We start from the raw sequence: 17,766 nt of genomic DNA on the forward strand, positions 1-17,766 counted from the left end.
GCTTGTGCTTTTTGTCTGTATGATGCCATATACAGCACCATAGCAATATACATAGCTAATTTCAGACAGGTTGCTTCAGATTAGTTACTAAGTCAAACTATTTTGGTCCAATTGAATGTGTCCATTGTGTAAATTGCAACTCTGATCAAACTGCAGTAAAGCATAATTGACCAAGCCCTCAGCTGAAGCAAATCAATGTAACTTCATGAATCTATGCCAGTTCAAATCAGCCTCAGATCTGGCCATACACGTGCAATGTGTTTTTCCTCTCTCCGATTGGTGCAACCGTCTGTGACCTATATTGCCTAAGAAAAGAACAGCATAGGAAGAAAATCTTTTATACTTCATACTAAACTATTGCAATTCCCACACTGGGTAGAATGTTTTCTGTGAAGTTAAGAACTCTTTGGCTTCTTATGTCATGCCATATATTCCACATTTAAACAGAAACTTCATTCATCTGAATGGCATTTCACTAATGGAAAAAATGTGGGGCCAGGATTGTTAGTCATTTTTGAAAATAATACTTAATGGTACACACTCTAACGTGCATATCTGCACAGTTCTTATACTGAAGACACATGCAAAATTCAAATTATTGTTTTGTAATGTATCAAAGCAGCCCTGAACTAATTATTTAAGTCATCTATGACAGTTTCCTTGTAAAAGTGCTATTGGTTGTAGAAGATGGGGTAGGTGGGGAGAAGCACAATGAGACATTGGAGAATATTTTTAGATATTTTTATAATTGTTACGTTCGGTTTGTTTTATTTATTCTTTTATGTTATGTTCATTGTTGAGATTTATTGTTTAGTTATGTTTATTTAAAATGTGATGTATTGTTTTTCCTTTTAATTATACCAAATATGAATTGTATATTATATATTGTATATTGATTTTTATGTTGTAAACCACCCAGAGAGCTTTGGCTGTGGGGCGGTATAGAAATTTAATAATAATAATAATAATGATAATAATGATAATAATAATAATAATAATCTTACACCTGCATTTGCAAAAAAAAACAACCCTGAAAATGTGTGGTGAATATGGCTTGCCTCCTGTGCTGAATGACAGGTTATGTCTACTCTTTTTGTACCACTTCCAGAGTGTTTTCTTAAATCTTCTATTAGATTAATATTCAGTAGCTCAGTATTATTTTTTGTATATTATCTTCACAGCACATGATTGCAGACACAGTCCGGTCATTGAGGCACTGCAGGCAGAACCAGTTTGGTGAGTAAAGATTTGTTTCTCTAGCCTAACCTTTAGGCAAGTACAGTATAAAAAACTTCCTGACGGGGTGGTCAAAGAGCCCTACTGTATGACAACATAAACCATATTGTTGCCCAAAGCAACAAAGACTTGTGGCAGGCATTTGTGAATCTGAGACAACTTTGACAGATTAATAAAGTGTTCTCATATATTGACACAGGCACTGAGAAAAATAAATTGTAAACAATGGGACCAAAAGGCCATGAGAAATACTAGTGATCCAGTACATCTGACATTCACATACAACATTGTTTATCAGTTTTTGATTGCTTAGAAATAATCCTATGAATGAACTAAAAAGATTTACATTGAAAAGGGCCAGAGATCATCTTGCTCTGATACAATAATTTTTTATTTTTTTCATATTATTCATGATGGAGGCTACTTGTTTGAGACTATAGACCTAGTCTACACATACAGAGGATGTATGTGTACACAGGTTCCGTGTTAGTATAGACATTGCCTAAGAAGGGGAGATGCGCATGCAGAGCCAATAGCTGCAGGTCCAAGTGAAATGAGGGGTCTTTGGAGAATCTTCATCTATAGCCACATCTCTATAATTGATTGTCATAGAAGTCAAATTAGCTGTAAATGAAGACTTTTTAATTTTGAAATGTCAAAACCTATGATTAATTACAATTTGGACATGACTTTGGGAGAGGGGAAGCTGCAAAGTAAGTGATCTCTTATTTATTTTTTCTGTTATCAAAACTTTAGGAAATGAAGTGCCCCCAAAAGAGCATCCAGAGCTGAAGTCCTATGTCCATCACCTGCACATCATTGATAACCAGCAGATGTTGTTTGAGCTTTCTCATAGGATAGAGCCTCGTGTGTGAGTTTGTGCAGATTCACATACCTACAGCACTTTCAATTAAGTGAATGTTTATGCCAAGCATGTTGCTTCCCTAGGAGAGAGGCAAATACTGAGTTTTATCAGTAGCTGATGCCATAACATACGCAGCCATCTCATGCAAAGCAAGAAGAGGAGGTGTTCACAGCAGCCTTCCAGGATGAGAGAAATGCCATATCCATTCAACTATGGAACAGGAAACAGAGGAAACAGCATTCTTCATATTCAAAAACTTGATTTCTTTGAAAATAAATTTTGGTCCAGAGAATTTTTCAATTCAGATTTTGTCAGTGTTGAAGTGAAAAAAAGAAAATATATTGTATCACTATGAAGGAATCTTTTAGCAAGCAGTAAGGTGTGAGAAAGGCACTCATAATTTGTCACACAGGGATGTGCCTCGCTAATCGTCAGCTGCCAAAAGCGTTGTTTCTTGCCAAAAAGAAAAAAGAGAAAGGGAGAAGTACTGAGCAAGCTTTCCTGGAATACATAGCAACCATTGCTGCATAAGCATAAAGAAAGACAACTTTACAGGACAGTATACAAACAGAATTCAAACAAATTGTAAAATTGAACAAGCAGCAGGCGAAGCTTCATTTTAGCCCCCTTACACTTCAGAATGTGTTCTATAGCATAAAGCAAAATTTCACATTATTAATAGTTTATGGTAACAACAAGTGCAGTACTTCCACACTGGAGTGAGCAGTAGAGTGCACAGTGCTTTGGATGTTTCTCTTGGTTAACATTTTTTAAATTTTAGAACCACCTCTGTTTTCTGTTCCTTTTCTAGTTCTTCTAATCTAGATCAAGTTCAAGAACTGACATGCTCACAGCTTATTACAAAAGAAGGCAGTGTGCTTTACTCCTTGATTTCTGTGTCATAAGATAGGTATAATGTTCCCTCTAAGCAGTGGTTAAATAGATATGGAAGAATCTGTGAGAGGATAACTGCAGTTTACAACCAGCAGCTTCCAATATGGAGAAAGACCACAATCACTCTGAGGTTTAATGTCACAAAAGCAAAAACATCATACCTTGGTACTGGAGGAATGTTCTGGAATGTTGGCCAAGGGTGTGTGTATACCGCCAGTGAAAATTTTGCTAATTAAAACTATTTGCCAGAAGAAACTAGATTTCTGTCTTCAATAAAAGTAGCATTCATACAAAACTACCTGGGGGAAAAGCCAAAAGAGCTACTATGTGGCATGCTTCTCACCATTATTTATTAAATCTGAAAATGTTAAGAAATACTTCACAGCTATGTTAATCCTAGCCTGCTGTGAGTGCACATTTTTCATTCTTCCTCTTTGAAAGACCAAATAGACTTAAGGGCTTATCCAGAGAATTAATTCAAACCTTCAAGCTGTGGGGTTTGAATCTGACAAGAGGTACCTTTTTATATTGTCTTGAGAGTAGTCAGTTTTGGTTCATGTGAACATATCTTTGAAAGATTAATGCTCTTTTTGGAATCACAATGCGATGCAGCATAGGAGAGAGACAGCTATGATGGGCACCATCCAACAGGTTCTTTGACACTTGCTAGCTATCCTCCAGGTGGAGATGTGATGCTCGCTGAAGAAAAACTGGTTCCTTGAAGATATCAGGATCCCATGCAACAAATGTGTGATGATGATCACAGATTTCTTGTGCTATATGCTGCCTGGAAACTCTTGTTTCAAACTCTTGCCCAAACCCTTCTATCAAAAGGTCACATCCTTTTTTTTTTTTTTTTTAAAGCCACATTCTCTAATGTCAAAACATGACTCAAAAGTGAACAATAAATTATAGTAAAGGGTCTCAAGGAATTGCCAAGTGTGTGTGATAGATATGATGCAAATGAATGCATTTCACTGTGAAAATCTATTTATATGCAGATTTATAAATATACTTGTTTATAGTGGAAATGGGAATGTATTTTTTGTGATACTTTGCCAGAAAGGAGAGGCTGTGGGTAAAATCCTAGTGCTCTTTGAAATGTGAGGCTACTAAAGCAGATGAACTCTCCTCTTTTATTGGGGTTGCTAGGCTATCATAATTCAGGAACTTTTTCTGCACCAGCTTCTCCCCAAGGGATTGTGTCCTGTTGGAAGAGAATAAAATCAGCTTTAAGTGGTAGGGTTTGCGTTTTTTCCAGTGGGGTGGGGATTCTTTCCAATACATTTTGGCCTCCCCAATATTAAAAATGTGAAAATACTGTACAGTGTAATATAAAAAGTTTCAGAAATGTAACTGATTGTACTTGCTATTATGAATATATTATGAAAGTTCTCCCAGCAGCTTCCCCCCCCCAATCAAGTAAAAAAGGGAGAAACTGACTGGCCTTGGAATAAATATGTCTTTTTCTTTAGGTGGTTGCACATATTGTTAACAATCCAGATAACCTGTTTAGACATATGAATGAAGCTTTATATGAAGTTTTTCCTACAGTAACTTAGCTGAAGAGGCAACGATTGTTTTTAACTGAATAGCAGCTTGTCTCTCTGACAATGGGGTTTGCTATAGCAAAAAACCTGAGAAATGTTGCTGCATGCACTATTTCTGACAGCACACACCTAAGTAACTTTTTTGTTTTATTACAGCTATTGTAAATAAACCTTTTTTTACTTGCATAGGGTTTATTTTGGGGGAGATACCTGATGGGCCTAATTAAGCCTGCTGGCCAGAGGCTCCCCACCCCTGGTGTAAGCAAGCCAGATTGTCACATAGTGGAACGAAACTGATGAAACGAGGGATTCTCACTCCCATGTTTCCCTCCTCAAAACACTAATGCAGGGGGCACTTTGCAGGAGAGAAGCAGGAGCTGGTTGCTAGGTTTATACATTATTATTAGCCACTTTATAGGACAGTTTTCCTAAAGGCAGGACATAAATTCATAAAATAAAAACAAACCTGCCCTAAAACTATGAGTCTCACCAGCAAAATGACCCTGGTTGTTTTTTAAACTATTACTTATCCACGTGAAGCTCAACTGTGATTGATACCAGGCTGGTTATCAATACGCCCCCACCCTCACTAATTTTCACCTATAAATGCCACCGTGCTCTCACATATACATAAACTGGCATATACTTGCTGGTATAAAGTGTAGTTCTCCCCACAGTTAAAAGTAGTTTTTGTGCATTAAAAAAAATTTTTTTTGCAAGATAATAATGTATATTCAGTTCTGGTTTCCTTGTTTAGTTGCTGTTCTGAAATTCATTTACGACTTTCATGATCAAGCCCACTTTGCTTATTCTTGAGTGTGGTACAATGTAATAATTTTAAAATTCTTAACATCTGCATTAGATTTGGCCAAGCGGTGCTGTACTCCATAGGCGTTTCTACTGATGTTCCACAGGTAGTGAAGTAACAGATAACATTTGAAAGACATTCAGTGGCCAGTTGGCTAGTAAGGGAGAAATTAAAGTGAAATTGTAAGCAATATCTCAGGATGTCAGAAATGAACTAGTGTTATTATTTGATTTGGCCTAGGATATCTGAGCGATAATGATGGCTGACTAGCATACAAATAATATACTGTCTATGAAAAATTCAACTTCACTGATTCTTTCAACAGCATGTAGAAATATTTTGCCATTTCTTACCTTTTAATAATGCTGGCAGGCAGTGGCAGTGTTACGCTGTTAAAAAAAAGACCATTCTGTTTTCATACTGCTAAACAACCAAATGGTGGGGCTTCAGAAGTGTCCTCAGACTGTGTTTTGTTAAAATGAACTATTTTCTCTCCAGGGTTGAGCTCAGGAAAAACAGGTGTGCAAGTCCATAGCAGAAACCATCTGTAGATAGTGCTGGTTGGTTGGTGCCTGTGACTTCACAAGCCTACCTTTCCCCCATCCCTGGAGCAGTTCTGCAACTTTTTAAAATTGATTGTGCTTTTAAAACACACCCAAATAAGATGTCAAATTAACATACACGTATATGTGACACTTTAAAAAATAAAAGATGGACTGCCCTCCTGAAGCATGAGGGGAGAATTAAGATGACAAAACCAACATTCAAGTAGCTAGTATGTACACTTTTCATTTACACTGTGAAGTCAGAAGGAAGCTGGGGTAACCCCATGGGAGGAAAATCAGATATTTCTGTATACACCTTAAGTCTTGCTCGCTTCAGTTGAAAAATTTGAATATATGCTTTAGTCTTCCATTAAAATCAAGGGACTTGAGAGGCTGTAATCCTATACACAATCACCTGGGAGAAAGCTTTATTGAGTACAGTGGGACTTACTTTAGAGTAAACCTGCATTAGATTTGAATGTTAATTGGCTGGGTCAGCAATTAAAATGGGACTGAAGAATCAACAGTATTTTGTAGCAGTACTTCAATGTACAGTCTTTTCATCAGTTTAACGTGTTAGATCCTAGTGAGCAAAGGGAAAAGCTGCAACAATTCAATGAAAAAATGTTGGGCTGTAAAAAAAAAAAGAAAGAAAGCAAAGTGAGTTGTAAATAGTAACCTTTGTATCAGAGTTAAATTACTATTTATTTGCATAGCCTATTTATTGTATTCTTAACACTGTTAGATACTGAGGCACTGTCAACAAATAGGCCATTTGTATTGTCCATTCTGGCTTATCTAGAATGCTATCTTGCTGTAAGTTTGCATTAACTGTAATAGAATAGATTGCCCAAGCCAAGGTTATTTGCCTAACTTCTCAGGGACCACACCTTGTACTTATCCAACATTATTAGAACTTGTATGTATGAAAGGCTCTGATTTACCAAGAACATGGTTGCCAATGTATTCCTTTACATATTTCATGCTTGTTGGCCTCTGTATATATTGTGTTGTGTATTTATGAGAGCTAATAAGCAATAATTTATATGTCAAAATGGCCAAGCAATACAAAGATAAAACTTGTAAAAGCAAATGTTGATGTTTAAACTTTTTAATATTGCATTTCAAAATACAAAACCATGTTAATGAAATTGTCTGTGTGAGTCCTTTCTTTTGAAAGCACACACTTCATGAGCTGCTGCTGTCGTGTACTGTTTTACAGCATGGCCTTGAGCTGTGAATCTTATATTAAATTTAAATGAAGTTATGAACTCCCTGGGTGCCGTTTAGCCCAACCAATATTTCTCAGGTTTATTTGTACACACACACATACAAACAATCTGTAATGTGGAGTTGATAGTAATAGCCTAGCAGATGATTGCTGTAAAGATTTCTGAGAAAATTCACGGAGCGCTTATGGAAAGCAATGTGATGGTCACTGGCCCATAATATTACTCACTTGCAGCCTCATTGGGGAGATGTGCAGGCCATAGGTTAAAGTCTTGACATCCAGTCACAGCAGCAACATAACCAGAACATACAGCATCTTCAATCAGATGTTTTAACTAATATATAAACACAAGCATCTCTAATGTCAGGAGCAGCCATGTTCCAACTGGGAAATGTCTAATCTATGTGGGTATGCTCCTTACTGTAATCTGCTGAAAGAGGGTTCATTTATAGAGAAAGACAGAAGTGTATTGTTCTCTGAAGCCTCAACCTGCCCTTCCTAGAGCTTCCTCCTGATTTGGCTTAGCTATAAATCTTTCCAATAATTTTACATCCTGACAGTGATCTAACTTACAATGATCACCTTACTGAATGGTGCAGATGCTTTTTACCTCCCAAGTTACCTGGCCAATATTGTTGTCTAATTATGACAGAATGGACTCGTCTGTTTTGAGGATGAGAGGAGAGAAACTGGGAAGGAACCCAAGAAAGAGGTTGTGTGTGTGTGACTGATTTTAGTGCTCCTAAATCACCTTGCATTGTTCAATATCCCCAGTCATCTCAATATGTTTCAGTGGCCATTTGGATGGGCAATATTTTCCTGTTTAGCCATTTGAAGGCAATCCCTAAAGGCTCATGTGTAAGTAGGCAATCATTCATACATTCCAATGACTATTTGGAAACCAAACGTGTTGCCCTTCATTTGGAAGCAACCAATTCCAAAGGTCACCTTGCCTCCTTCTTCTTAGAACTCTGAGGTTCTACACACTGAGTGAAACATCAAAAGGAAATACTGCCACCAATATAAGATAATGTAAAGCAGGGAGAATGTGTTAAATTCTCACCCATCCTGCCCCTAGAGTAGGGATCTCAATTTTAGTTTCTCATTTTTCCCCATCTTAAGTTCAGCACATTTCTGCAGCAGTCCTCACAAAACTTTGTCAGCATGTTAACAAATTCATCCTAATATAAATATTTTTGTATGCAGCTTTGCCTAATATATAGTTTTGCAAGCAATATTCCCTAATTTAATGCATTTTTGTGTGTTATTTTCACAAATGTGTGCATTTTTATTCACATTTACCCCAATGCACACATTCTTGTATCCTTTTTTATTGGAGAACTTCATTGCAAAATTCACAGAAGTGCAGATTTTGGAGCTGCATTTTGGTTCTGGTGATCTTATTTGTGCAGGAGAACTCAACTTGTATATCCGTAGGAGATTCATGGTATATTTTTTGCTTAGTACTCACACAAATCACTGACTCATTTATGTGAGGTATGGTTTGATTGATATTACACAAGGTGGAATACATGTTAAAAACAAGCCTTTCCTTACAACTAAATATGGTAGTGCCATGCTAAATACAATTTATGATTGTGAATAAACTATGAATAATCTCTGCTTAGAACTATTTTTGCATTTACACATTCCCCCCCCTTCCCAAGGAGTGAACTCTTGCTTGTTAGGCTCCTCCTCGCCTGGACACTGAGGGAGATTTAGCTGACTCAATATACTTCTCACACTCAGGCCAATCTTGATGTTGTTGTTTAATTTGTTAGTGCCTCATACCCAATGGTCTCCAGGTGACTTACAACATTTTAAAAACATACAATATTCAAAAATGTAAAACCCAACAAAAAGGATTAAGACAGCATACCAAAGGCCTGAGTGAAAAGGAAGGACTTTGCCTGGTGCCTAAAGGTTGATAGAGAAGGTGCCAGGCATGCCTTCATGGGGAGAATATTCCAAAGCCAGGGGGTCACCACTGAAAAGGTTCGTTCTCGTGTTGCCACCCTCCAAGCCTATTGTTGGGGGGAGGCAAATGAAGAAGAGCATCAGATGATGAACACAGGGTCTGGGTAGGTTCATACAGGGAAAGGCAGTCCTTGAGATATTGAGGTCCTGAGAGCATAAGGCTTTATAGGTCAAAACCAGCACTTTGAATTGCTCCCAGAAGCCAATTGGTAGCCAGTGCAGCCATACCAGAATTGGCATTATATGTATGGACTAACCTGTCCTGGTCAGCAATCTGGCCACTGAGTTTTGCACTGGCTGGAGTTTCTGAACTGGCTTCAAAGGCAGCCCCACATATAACGCATTGCAGTAGTCGAACTTAGAGGTTTCCAGGGTGTAGACAATGGAAGTTAAGCTTTCCCTGTTCAGATATGGGCACAGCTGGGCCACCAGTTGAAGCTGGTGGAAGGCACTCTGCCACAAAGGCCACCTAAGCCTCAAGCAACACTAGTGTATCCAGGAGTACCCCCAGGATACATACCTGATCCTTCAAAGGGAAGGTAACCTCATCCAGAGCAGGCCATAAGCCATCCATCCAGTCTAGAGAACTACCCATTAACAGTGCCTCATTCTTGTCTGGAACGTGCAACATCTCTGTGAACTGGGGGGAGGCATGGCTTACTCTCAGGCAAGATGGCATTGAGCTCTTTCCATCTTAATGGTCAAATTTATAATTAATCAGCAACATCAGTGAAAATTAAGCTCATTATTTTTTAAAATATTGCTGTGAATGAAGCCTAGTGCTAGTAAGAGGTCAAAAAATTCAACAAAGCATTGCCTATCTCCTGACCGACAATCAGAGACCTTTAGTGGAGAGGAAAGTGACATGGTGTGCAGTGGGACTCAGAGCAGTAAGTCCACAAAGCTGATAAGTGATCTGTCCGGAGAGGGGGATCTGACAATGCAGTTCAATCTTATGAAGAAAGTGTTAGCAGAAGACGTGTTAGCGGCACTCTCCTCAATTAATTGAACCTTAAATAAAGTTCATACACAAAAAAATAGCTCAAACAGCAAATGAGGCCTTTGAGCTCAGTATGAAAAAAACAAACCTTGATTGAGCGGCTAAGGATAGTAACAGTAGCTCCCTATAAAGATGGAGGAACAGCAGAATAATGAGTGAAGAGTTAATATTCAAGTGAAAGGGATTCCAGAGTCTGAGGAGGGGAAGACCCCATTGCACTTATTATATAATGGTTTAAAACTGGGGACTTGGAAAAGCTTTGCCACCAACTGATTTTTAGAGTTTACAGGGCCCCAGGGCTGAGATCACAAAATGGCAAGTATCATGTGCTCCATTTTGAAAAATAGACAATGAAGGAGGCTATCTACAAGCCTTTGTGAAATCTGAGAGTACTTAAGTTCCAGGGCAACTTGATCCAAATTGATCAGGACATTTGTCCATAAACTCTTAAATGAAGAAAAAGGTTTAAACCTGCTAAAGAAACTGTCCATGCAGCAGGAGTGCAACATCGGGTGGGGGATTCCCCTTTAAACTTGTCAGCCTCGCTAAAGAGAAGATGCTGACACCTAACAACTCTGAAGGAGGTGAGGTCCCTTCTGACTACGCTATACCTCACTGTACAAGAGGAATGCTGTGAGGAAGAAGCTGCGGATGACCATGGAAGCAGGTGCTGTGGACTTTGAAGAAGCATGAATACAGGGCGAACAGGACAAATGAGCTAAGCAGAAGGCACGTCAAGCAAATTCTCATTGTGACCATCTTCCATCTGGAAATCTATGTCCTCACTGTGGGAGGCTGTGTGGATCCAGAATTGGCCTCCACAAGTCACTTACAGACCCGCTGTTAAATACCTTATCTTGGAAGACAATCTTATTTGGCCACGAGTGATCGCCAATGAACCAATGGCAGAAGCAGAAGAATAAAAATGAGAGGGAGGAAGCTGAGCAGCAAAATCGCACCAAAATGGGAACGGGCATTAGCACCATTGTAAAAGACAACTTGAATGATAATGACTTAAGATTCTAGTGTTGCATCTTATAATTGCGCTATTTATCATTACTCCATATGTCACTTGGGAGTTGTGCTTTTCGATTAGAATACTGTTCCACTATTACAAGCTTCTTTCTAAAGTCTGAATTGTTCTGCACTTCTTAGAATTTGCCACGGTTCTATTTCATTGCTCTTCAGTGAAGTTGCTTTCTTTACCTCAGTATATATCTTTATGACTGTGGGGGGGAGGTACTCTAAAACCAGTACTTATGATACCTGCTCCAGAATTTACTTTCTGGGACTCCACAACCGCTAAAGGTGGTGGTAGTGGGGGGTGGGGGGAAAGGTTTGCGAGTGTTGGAAGTTTTTCTTTAAAGTTTTTTTACTACATGTCAGTTGCACTCCATCTACAAGCTTTCCTTGTGGCACTGAAAAGAGAATTGTTGCTGAATTGCAGATATGTAATGTCTCTGGGGTAAATTAAAATTTCTGTTGCTCAGTTTTAAGGGTTTAGGCCCTCTGCAGGTAAACAAGCTGGAATTGCCAAACTGTTGAAAGCTAAATACCCCGATGAGATGTTTCTTCAGGAAACACATCAGAAAAATGCTTGTGTTAATGTTATTAAATGATCCTAGCTGGGGGATCAATACAGGGCATTTGGCTCCTCGAAGGCAAGAGGGGTTGCAATACTTCTGGCAAAGAAATGTCCTGTGACTGTTTCTGCTGTTCATAGTGATCCATGCAGGTGACTTGTGTTTATTAAAGGGTTAATGGAGGGAATCCAGTTAACTCTGGGCTCCATATATTGTTCAAATGTGGGTCAATACTCCTTTCTTAAGCAGCCATTGAAGGTTCTCAGTCATTTTAAAACTGGTGAGATTATCCTAGGTGGAAATCTGAATTCTGTGAAGAATGAAACCTTTTGATAGAAATGGTAAAGCTGCTAGCTACTTGGTCAGTTTCACTGCAGCCTTTGATTGAGGAATTTGATATTGCTGATGTCTGGTGTCAAAGAAACCCATCTGTCAGCAACTATACCTTTTACTCTCCAAGCACAAAACATATTTGAGAGTCAATCACATTTTAATCTCTGGATTGCTGCTCAGTAAAGTATCTGACGTTCATATAGAGGTCATTTCAGTCTCTGATCACACCCCTTTATTGTTTGAACGGTGTTGTGCTGATACGGAACAAACTGCCCCCACATGGAGGCTTCCCATGGTGCTTTTGCCCAGACATGTTCTTTTGCTCAGGAGGTTAAAGAAAAATTATTGGCAGGTATTACTGAACTTTTTAGCTTTGGTGACACCCAGGAGCTGTTCTTTGGGATACTTTGAGCTGTTTTGCAAGGTCTCTGCATAAAGGAAACAGCAATTTTAAAATGTCAAAAGATACAGGCATGCACCTAACCCAGGACATCGGGCTCTTTGAAAGTAGACATAAACTCACGGGGGGGGGGGTCCAGAAAAAGTTGACACATAAAAGTGCTCAAGTACAGGTTTAGATATAGATTATATTGGGCTGCCATGGCCCATATTAATAGCTGATATAAGTTTGGCAACAAATGTTTACAGCTTTTGGCTAATGCTCTTAAGAAGAGGAGGAGTTATAGTAGAGTAGATAGAATTGTAGATTCTCAGGGTCAGCCTCGATATCTATCAGTGGATATAAATAAGTCCTTTCTAGCATTCTATGAAAAACTATATGAATCTGGTTCGCCTCCTTTAAATAAAAATCAGTAATGATTGCACAGTAATGCTTAAGCCTCTGAGTGTATGACATACAGAACTTATAGAGGCTCCTATTTCAGCTCTGGAGTTGTCACCCGTTCTTAAGAAACTAAAACATGGAAAAACTCCAGGATTGGATGGGTTTGGGTGTGAAATATATAAAAAATTTGATGAGGTTTTAGTACCGAGACTAGCAACATTGTTCAGTGATATAATGAATGGGAGCGACATACTTCAATCCTGGAAGGAAGCCAGATTGGTGGTGATGAAATGTGATAAAGATCCCAGGCTGGTACAATCTTATTGTTCTATTTCTTTGCTCAATCTGGACATTAAAATCCTATCAGCTGTACTCACATCCCATCTGAATTTGCTTATTGCACGACATGTTCACCCTGATAAAAAAAAACTATTTGTACTGAAGCGACAAATTGCTGACTTAATGTGCAGGGTCCTAAATTTGATTTAAGATAGCACCACAGAATGACGTCCTCTCACTTTGCTTTCTCTGGACATTTTTAAGGCCTTCAACAGAGTGGAATGGTCTGCATTCCTAGAATTGTTGAAGTCTTTAAACTTTGGAGCCAAATGCCTTAATGTTATTGGTGAGATGTATTCAGATGCCAGTGTGAAAGTAAGGGTGAGTGGTGTAGACTCTAGACCAGTGGTTCTCAAACTATTTTGGTTCGCAGCGCACTGTAAAACATATAAAAAATTTCTGACGCACTTCATGTACATACAAATGGGTTTCTTCTCATTTTTAAAATATATTTTCATAATATTTGAGGCACACCTGGTCACCTCTTAGGGCGCACCAGTGTGCCTGGGCGCACCATTTGAGGATCACTGCTCTAGACAGAGATGTCCCGTCACCAGTGCTTTTCATTCTGGTTATGGAACCTTGGCAAATGTCATTCATGGTGAGGAGACAATATAAGGAATTAAAGTCGAAGACAAAATGCATGTTATAAATATGTTCACTGATGATATGCTGCTCATTTTGGATAAACCGAACACTGCACTCTGTAGTCTGAGCGGTATTCTATTGGAGTTCAAAGATACATCGGGACTTGAAGTAAATTTTTCAAAATCACCTATGTTATGTATTGGCATTTCACTGGCAAAACAGATGTCAATATGAAGTTAATTTGGTGCTACATTGTTTCAAATACTTGGGAGTGCTGGTGACAAAGGAATACCAGCAACTTTAGAAGCACAACTTTGACCTGCTTATAACGGAGCTTAGACAGGAGGCCCTACATAGATGGTGAAAGCTTAATATCTCCTGGTTTAGGAGAGTTGCAGCAGTACAAATGACCCTCCTGCCTAAGTTCCTTTTCTTGTTACAAGTACTCCTTGTGTGGATAGATAAAGTGACAATGTGCAAATGGCAAAACCTTTTGAACTGCTTTGTACACAGAGGTGAACACTCAAGGGTAGGCAAATCCATAGCCTATGCCAGGGTGAGATTACGGTGGGCTAGGGATTCCAATCATTCAATTATGCTATGATGCTTGCCAATTTAAACAATTAATCTGAATAATTCAGGATGATCCTGAGGTGGTCTGTTGAACTGAAGTTGGACTACTACTTCAGGGCATTTCCTTTTTTGAAAGTGACTCCAAAATGCCTCTCTCAACTTTTGAATCCATTCTATAAAACAACTTTGCTAGTTTGGAAAAAATGATGAGATTATTAGTGCCACAAGCTTCTCTTTACTCCCATTCTTGTGTTACTTTCTTTTTCGGGAGGAATCTAAGTTTTACTAGTATAAGTACTGGTTGCACAAAGGAGTATACAGAGTGAGAGATATTTTCAAGGATGGGCTATCTCTATCTAATGATTAATGTTGTTTTTTTTATTGTATTTGAAGGGAGCAGTTGTTGTTGTTGTTACTATTATTATTATTTCCTTTTTCTTGTGTTCTTTCCTTGTTGTGAAATACTGTGTTAAATATTTGAAAATCTCAATAAAAATGTTGATTTTTAAAAGAGTTATCTCTGAATTCACCTCCTGACATTTCCTGCAGTCCTTCAAAAGACGGTAGCCTCAAGCCATGAAGGGCTTTAAAGCTAATACCAGCATTTTGAATTGGTCCCAGTGGGGTAAATAACTTCACAAGAGTGATTTAGATCAGGAAGATGGCATACGGAGAAAAGTTTAACCCTCCCCCCCCAGGAGCCACAGCTGCAGTATAACTCCCCTCCCATTACTTTTAGGAGCAAAGGAAAAGTGGGACGATCAGATCATGGGCCATCATGTGTTTTGTCTAGTTTGGCCCTTACGTTCAACCCTGACTAACTTTTAAAACAAAAAATAATAGGAGTAAAGAACTAACCTATACAATTAGTCAATTAGTTATATAATTACAATTACAAAAATAACCCTGGCACCTCCTCTATATAGGTCGTTAAAAATAATAAAGACAAGTAAGAGCCATGCTGATAGAGAGTGGGTAATTTTTCTTTCCCCAGCAGCTGCTCTTCCTTCCATGAGCTCTGAACATTTGACCATCTAAGGCAGTAACCTTAAATATTCTGATCCCAAGATAGCTGATGTAAGGGCAAAAAAGGAAATGTAATTTCCTATCACCTGCTGTAGAGATATATGGTTATAGAAGCACACACAGATTGTGGGTCTCTCTCTCTCTCTCTCTCTCTCTCTCTCTCTCTCTCACACACACACACACACACACACACACACACACACACACACACACAGCCTCTGCTGGTCAAGCTTATAGAAGTGACTAAATGGGGCTTCTCATAACTAATGCATCCTTTCATATATTTAGACAGCCCAGTGATGTCTACAAAACTGCAGACATCACTGACATCTAGTGTCTGAAAGCAGAAGCCTTGTTAGTTGCTTAAGCTGTGATAATGTGAATTTCCAGGAGGGGCTGATTCTATGGTACAGTGACTTTACTTAGTGCATTAGACTTGGTTCTATGTTCCTAGAACAAAGAGTTTGTTCGTATGGCTTATCTTTTGAGCCATTTCCCAATAGATTTTGGTTTCTTTTTTTTATGACAAAAGTCCACACTGATGCAGTCTAAAGCTAAGGGAAACAGAGCATTATGGCCTTCTCATGTGTCTTATTCATAGTAGCAAGTCACTATCTCAGCTGGGTTTGCTGCATTGTTGTTAGTTTGCTCTAGGTCAATCTTTCCTACTGAATAACAGCATGTGTTCTATCCACATTAGCCAAAGATAAACTTTGCCTGCTGAGCAACCTAATTCTGAGCTGATAATCAAAATGTGTCAAAGTAAAGTGAGAACTTGAAGAATACAAAATGGTCAATTAAATATCCTTTGATAACTTCACTATCTTATTAGAGATGTTACTACTAATGCTGGGTGAGCTCCCAATTGACAGATCAAGCATCAATCACTTCAGTATTTGAAGAGTGGGGATGAGGAAGAGGCTTCACAGCAAACACTGGTTATAAAGATGGGTGAGAGAGGTGGTACAATATACAGTATGTGTGTTCATTCAATAAGTAGATCCAGGCATATGGGGCAGCAAGGAAGAAGTGGTGATCAAAAATGAGCATCTGCACACACTGCCATTATTGAATTTGACCTCTTTGAGACAGATTCATCAACTGCTTGTCCATTTTGGGTTGAAGACTTGCAGTAGCTTGGCCAGCAAGCTTGCTCCCCCTCCCCGCCACAATTACCCAGTTCTGTGTCCCCTTTAAGAGGCGCTCCAAAATAAGCCAGAAAAAAAGGCAAGCTGGAGATAATGTGATAGATGCAGCATGTTCAGGCATTAGTTGATATTTCTCCTTGTATGCATGGCATGGCATGGCTTTGTCTCTGCATTTTCAGACAATGGCTCTGTTTTCCATACAGAACTAAGACCTGGTTGCCTGGCATTGCCTGCACTCTTTCAAAAGAGCTGGCTTTGGTTTGCTTTCTTTAATCTTTCTCCTCAGGATTACAATTGCCCTATTTTAATGGCTAATGTTGCTTTCCCTACCCTGTGTCATAGCTCTTGATTATGGGAACTGTGCTTTCAGTAAGTACCCAGTCTAATATGATCTAGTTATTTTCTGTTTTATACTTTTGCCCATTATAGTACTTATTACAAAATATGAAATTTATTTATTTATTAATACAGCAACAGACTGGGACTTATTAGGAAATTATTATCTCTAAGACTGAAGGATTTATGGAACAGCAATGCCTATTCCCATATATACACATTTGAATGCAATTTGAAAATATATAATATTTTTACTCACATCCCAGGCTCCACGCATAGATAAATTTCAGGGAAGCAATACATACTTTAGGTTTGGTTTTTTTGGAATGAAGGTGACCAGAAACTGATGGTGTTTCTGCAATATAACATTTTACTTACACGTATATACAGGCTGAGTATAAACTGAAAGGTTCACAGCATTAACACTCCAACAGATCCTGCTTCCACATTTAGGTTTTTAGGGTGCTACCAATGACACACCTTTGGCTTCTCACAGAGAGCAAATCAGGCCTCTGTCTCTTTCAGACCTGGTTGCAAGACTTTTCTTTTATACACAGGCCCCTTGATGGTATCACTTCCAGCCAAGGGGCAGGGGAGGGGAAGAAAGACATGCCCCTTTCCAGAAGTATTTCTAGCTATTTACTTTCACTTATACGTGGCCATAGAGTGGCCAGTTATGCATTGCAAAAAAGATGTGCATCACTAAAAAATTGCTCACCAAATTGCATATGGTAATTTATGTATACAGCTGCAAATTTAAAACAAATTGCTATAATTTAAATAGAAATACAATGTATCTAACCATAATGGGAAAGACACCATGTGACTTCTGTAATTAGTCTGCTGACCTCAGTCTGTTGGGCAACTTCAGGGCTCCTACTGTCCCTTTTTATGGTTCCTTGTCTTTAAATAAAACGAGGCCTGAACAGAGGACACCTACAAATAGAGGG

General features: G+C 38.7%; 1 protein-coding gene across 2 annotated transcripts in view; it reads left to right on the forward strand.

Annotated features, from left to right (window-relative positions):
* RAPGEF5 (Rap guanine nucleotide exchange factor 5) overlaps positions 1 to 3,250 on the forward strand; it is a 201,837-nt gene extending 198,587 nt beyond the window's left edge. For both annotated transcript variants that reach the window (XM_061586583.1, XM_061586584.1), the window contains 2 exons: positions 1,182 to 1,236; positions 1,993 to 3,250. In XM_061586583.1, the coding sequence (XP_061442567.1) occupies positions 1,182 to 1,236; positions 1,993 to 2,111 (174 nt within the window). In that variant the 3' untranslated portion in view covers positions 2,112 to 3,250. The remainder of the gene's footprint in view (positions 1 to 1,181; positions 1,237 to 1,992) is intronic.
* The last annotated feature ends 14,516 nt before the right edge of the window (positions 3,251 to 17,766 follow it).

This window comes from Rhineura floridana, chromosome 10 (genome assembly GCF_030035675.1).
Source record: "Rhineura floridana isolate rRhiFlo1 chromosome 10, rRhiFlo1.hap2, whole genome shotgun sequence".
Classification (NCBI taxonomy): domain Eukaryota; kingdom Metazoa; phylum Chordata; class Lepidosauria; order Squamata; family Rhineuridae; genus Rhineura; species Rhineura floridana.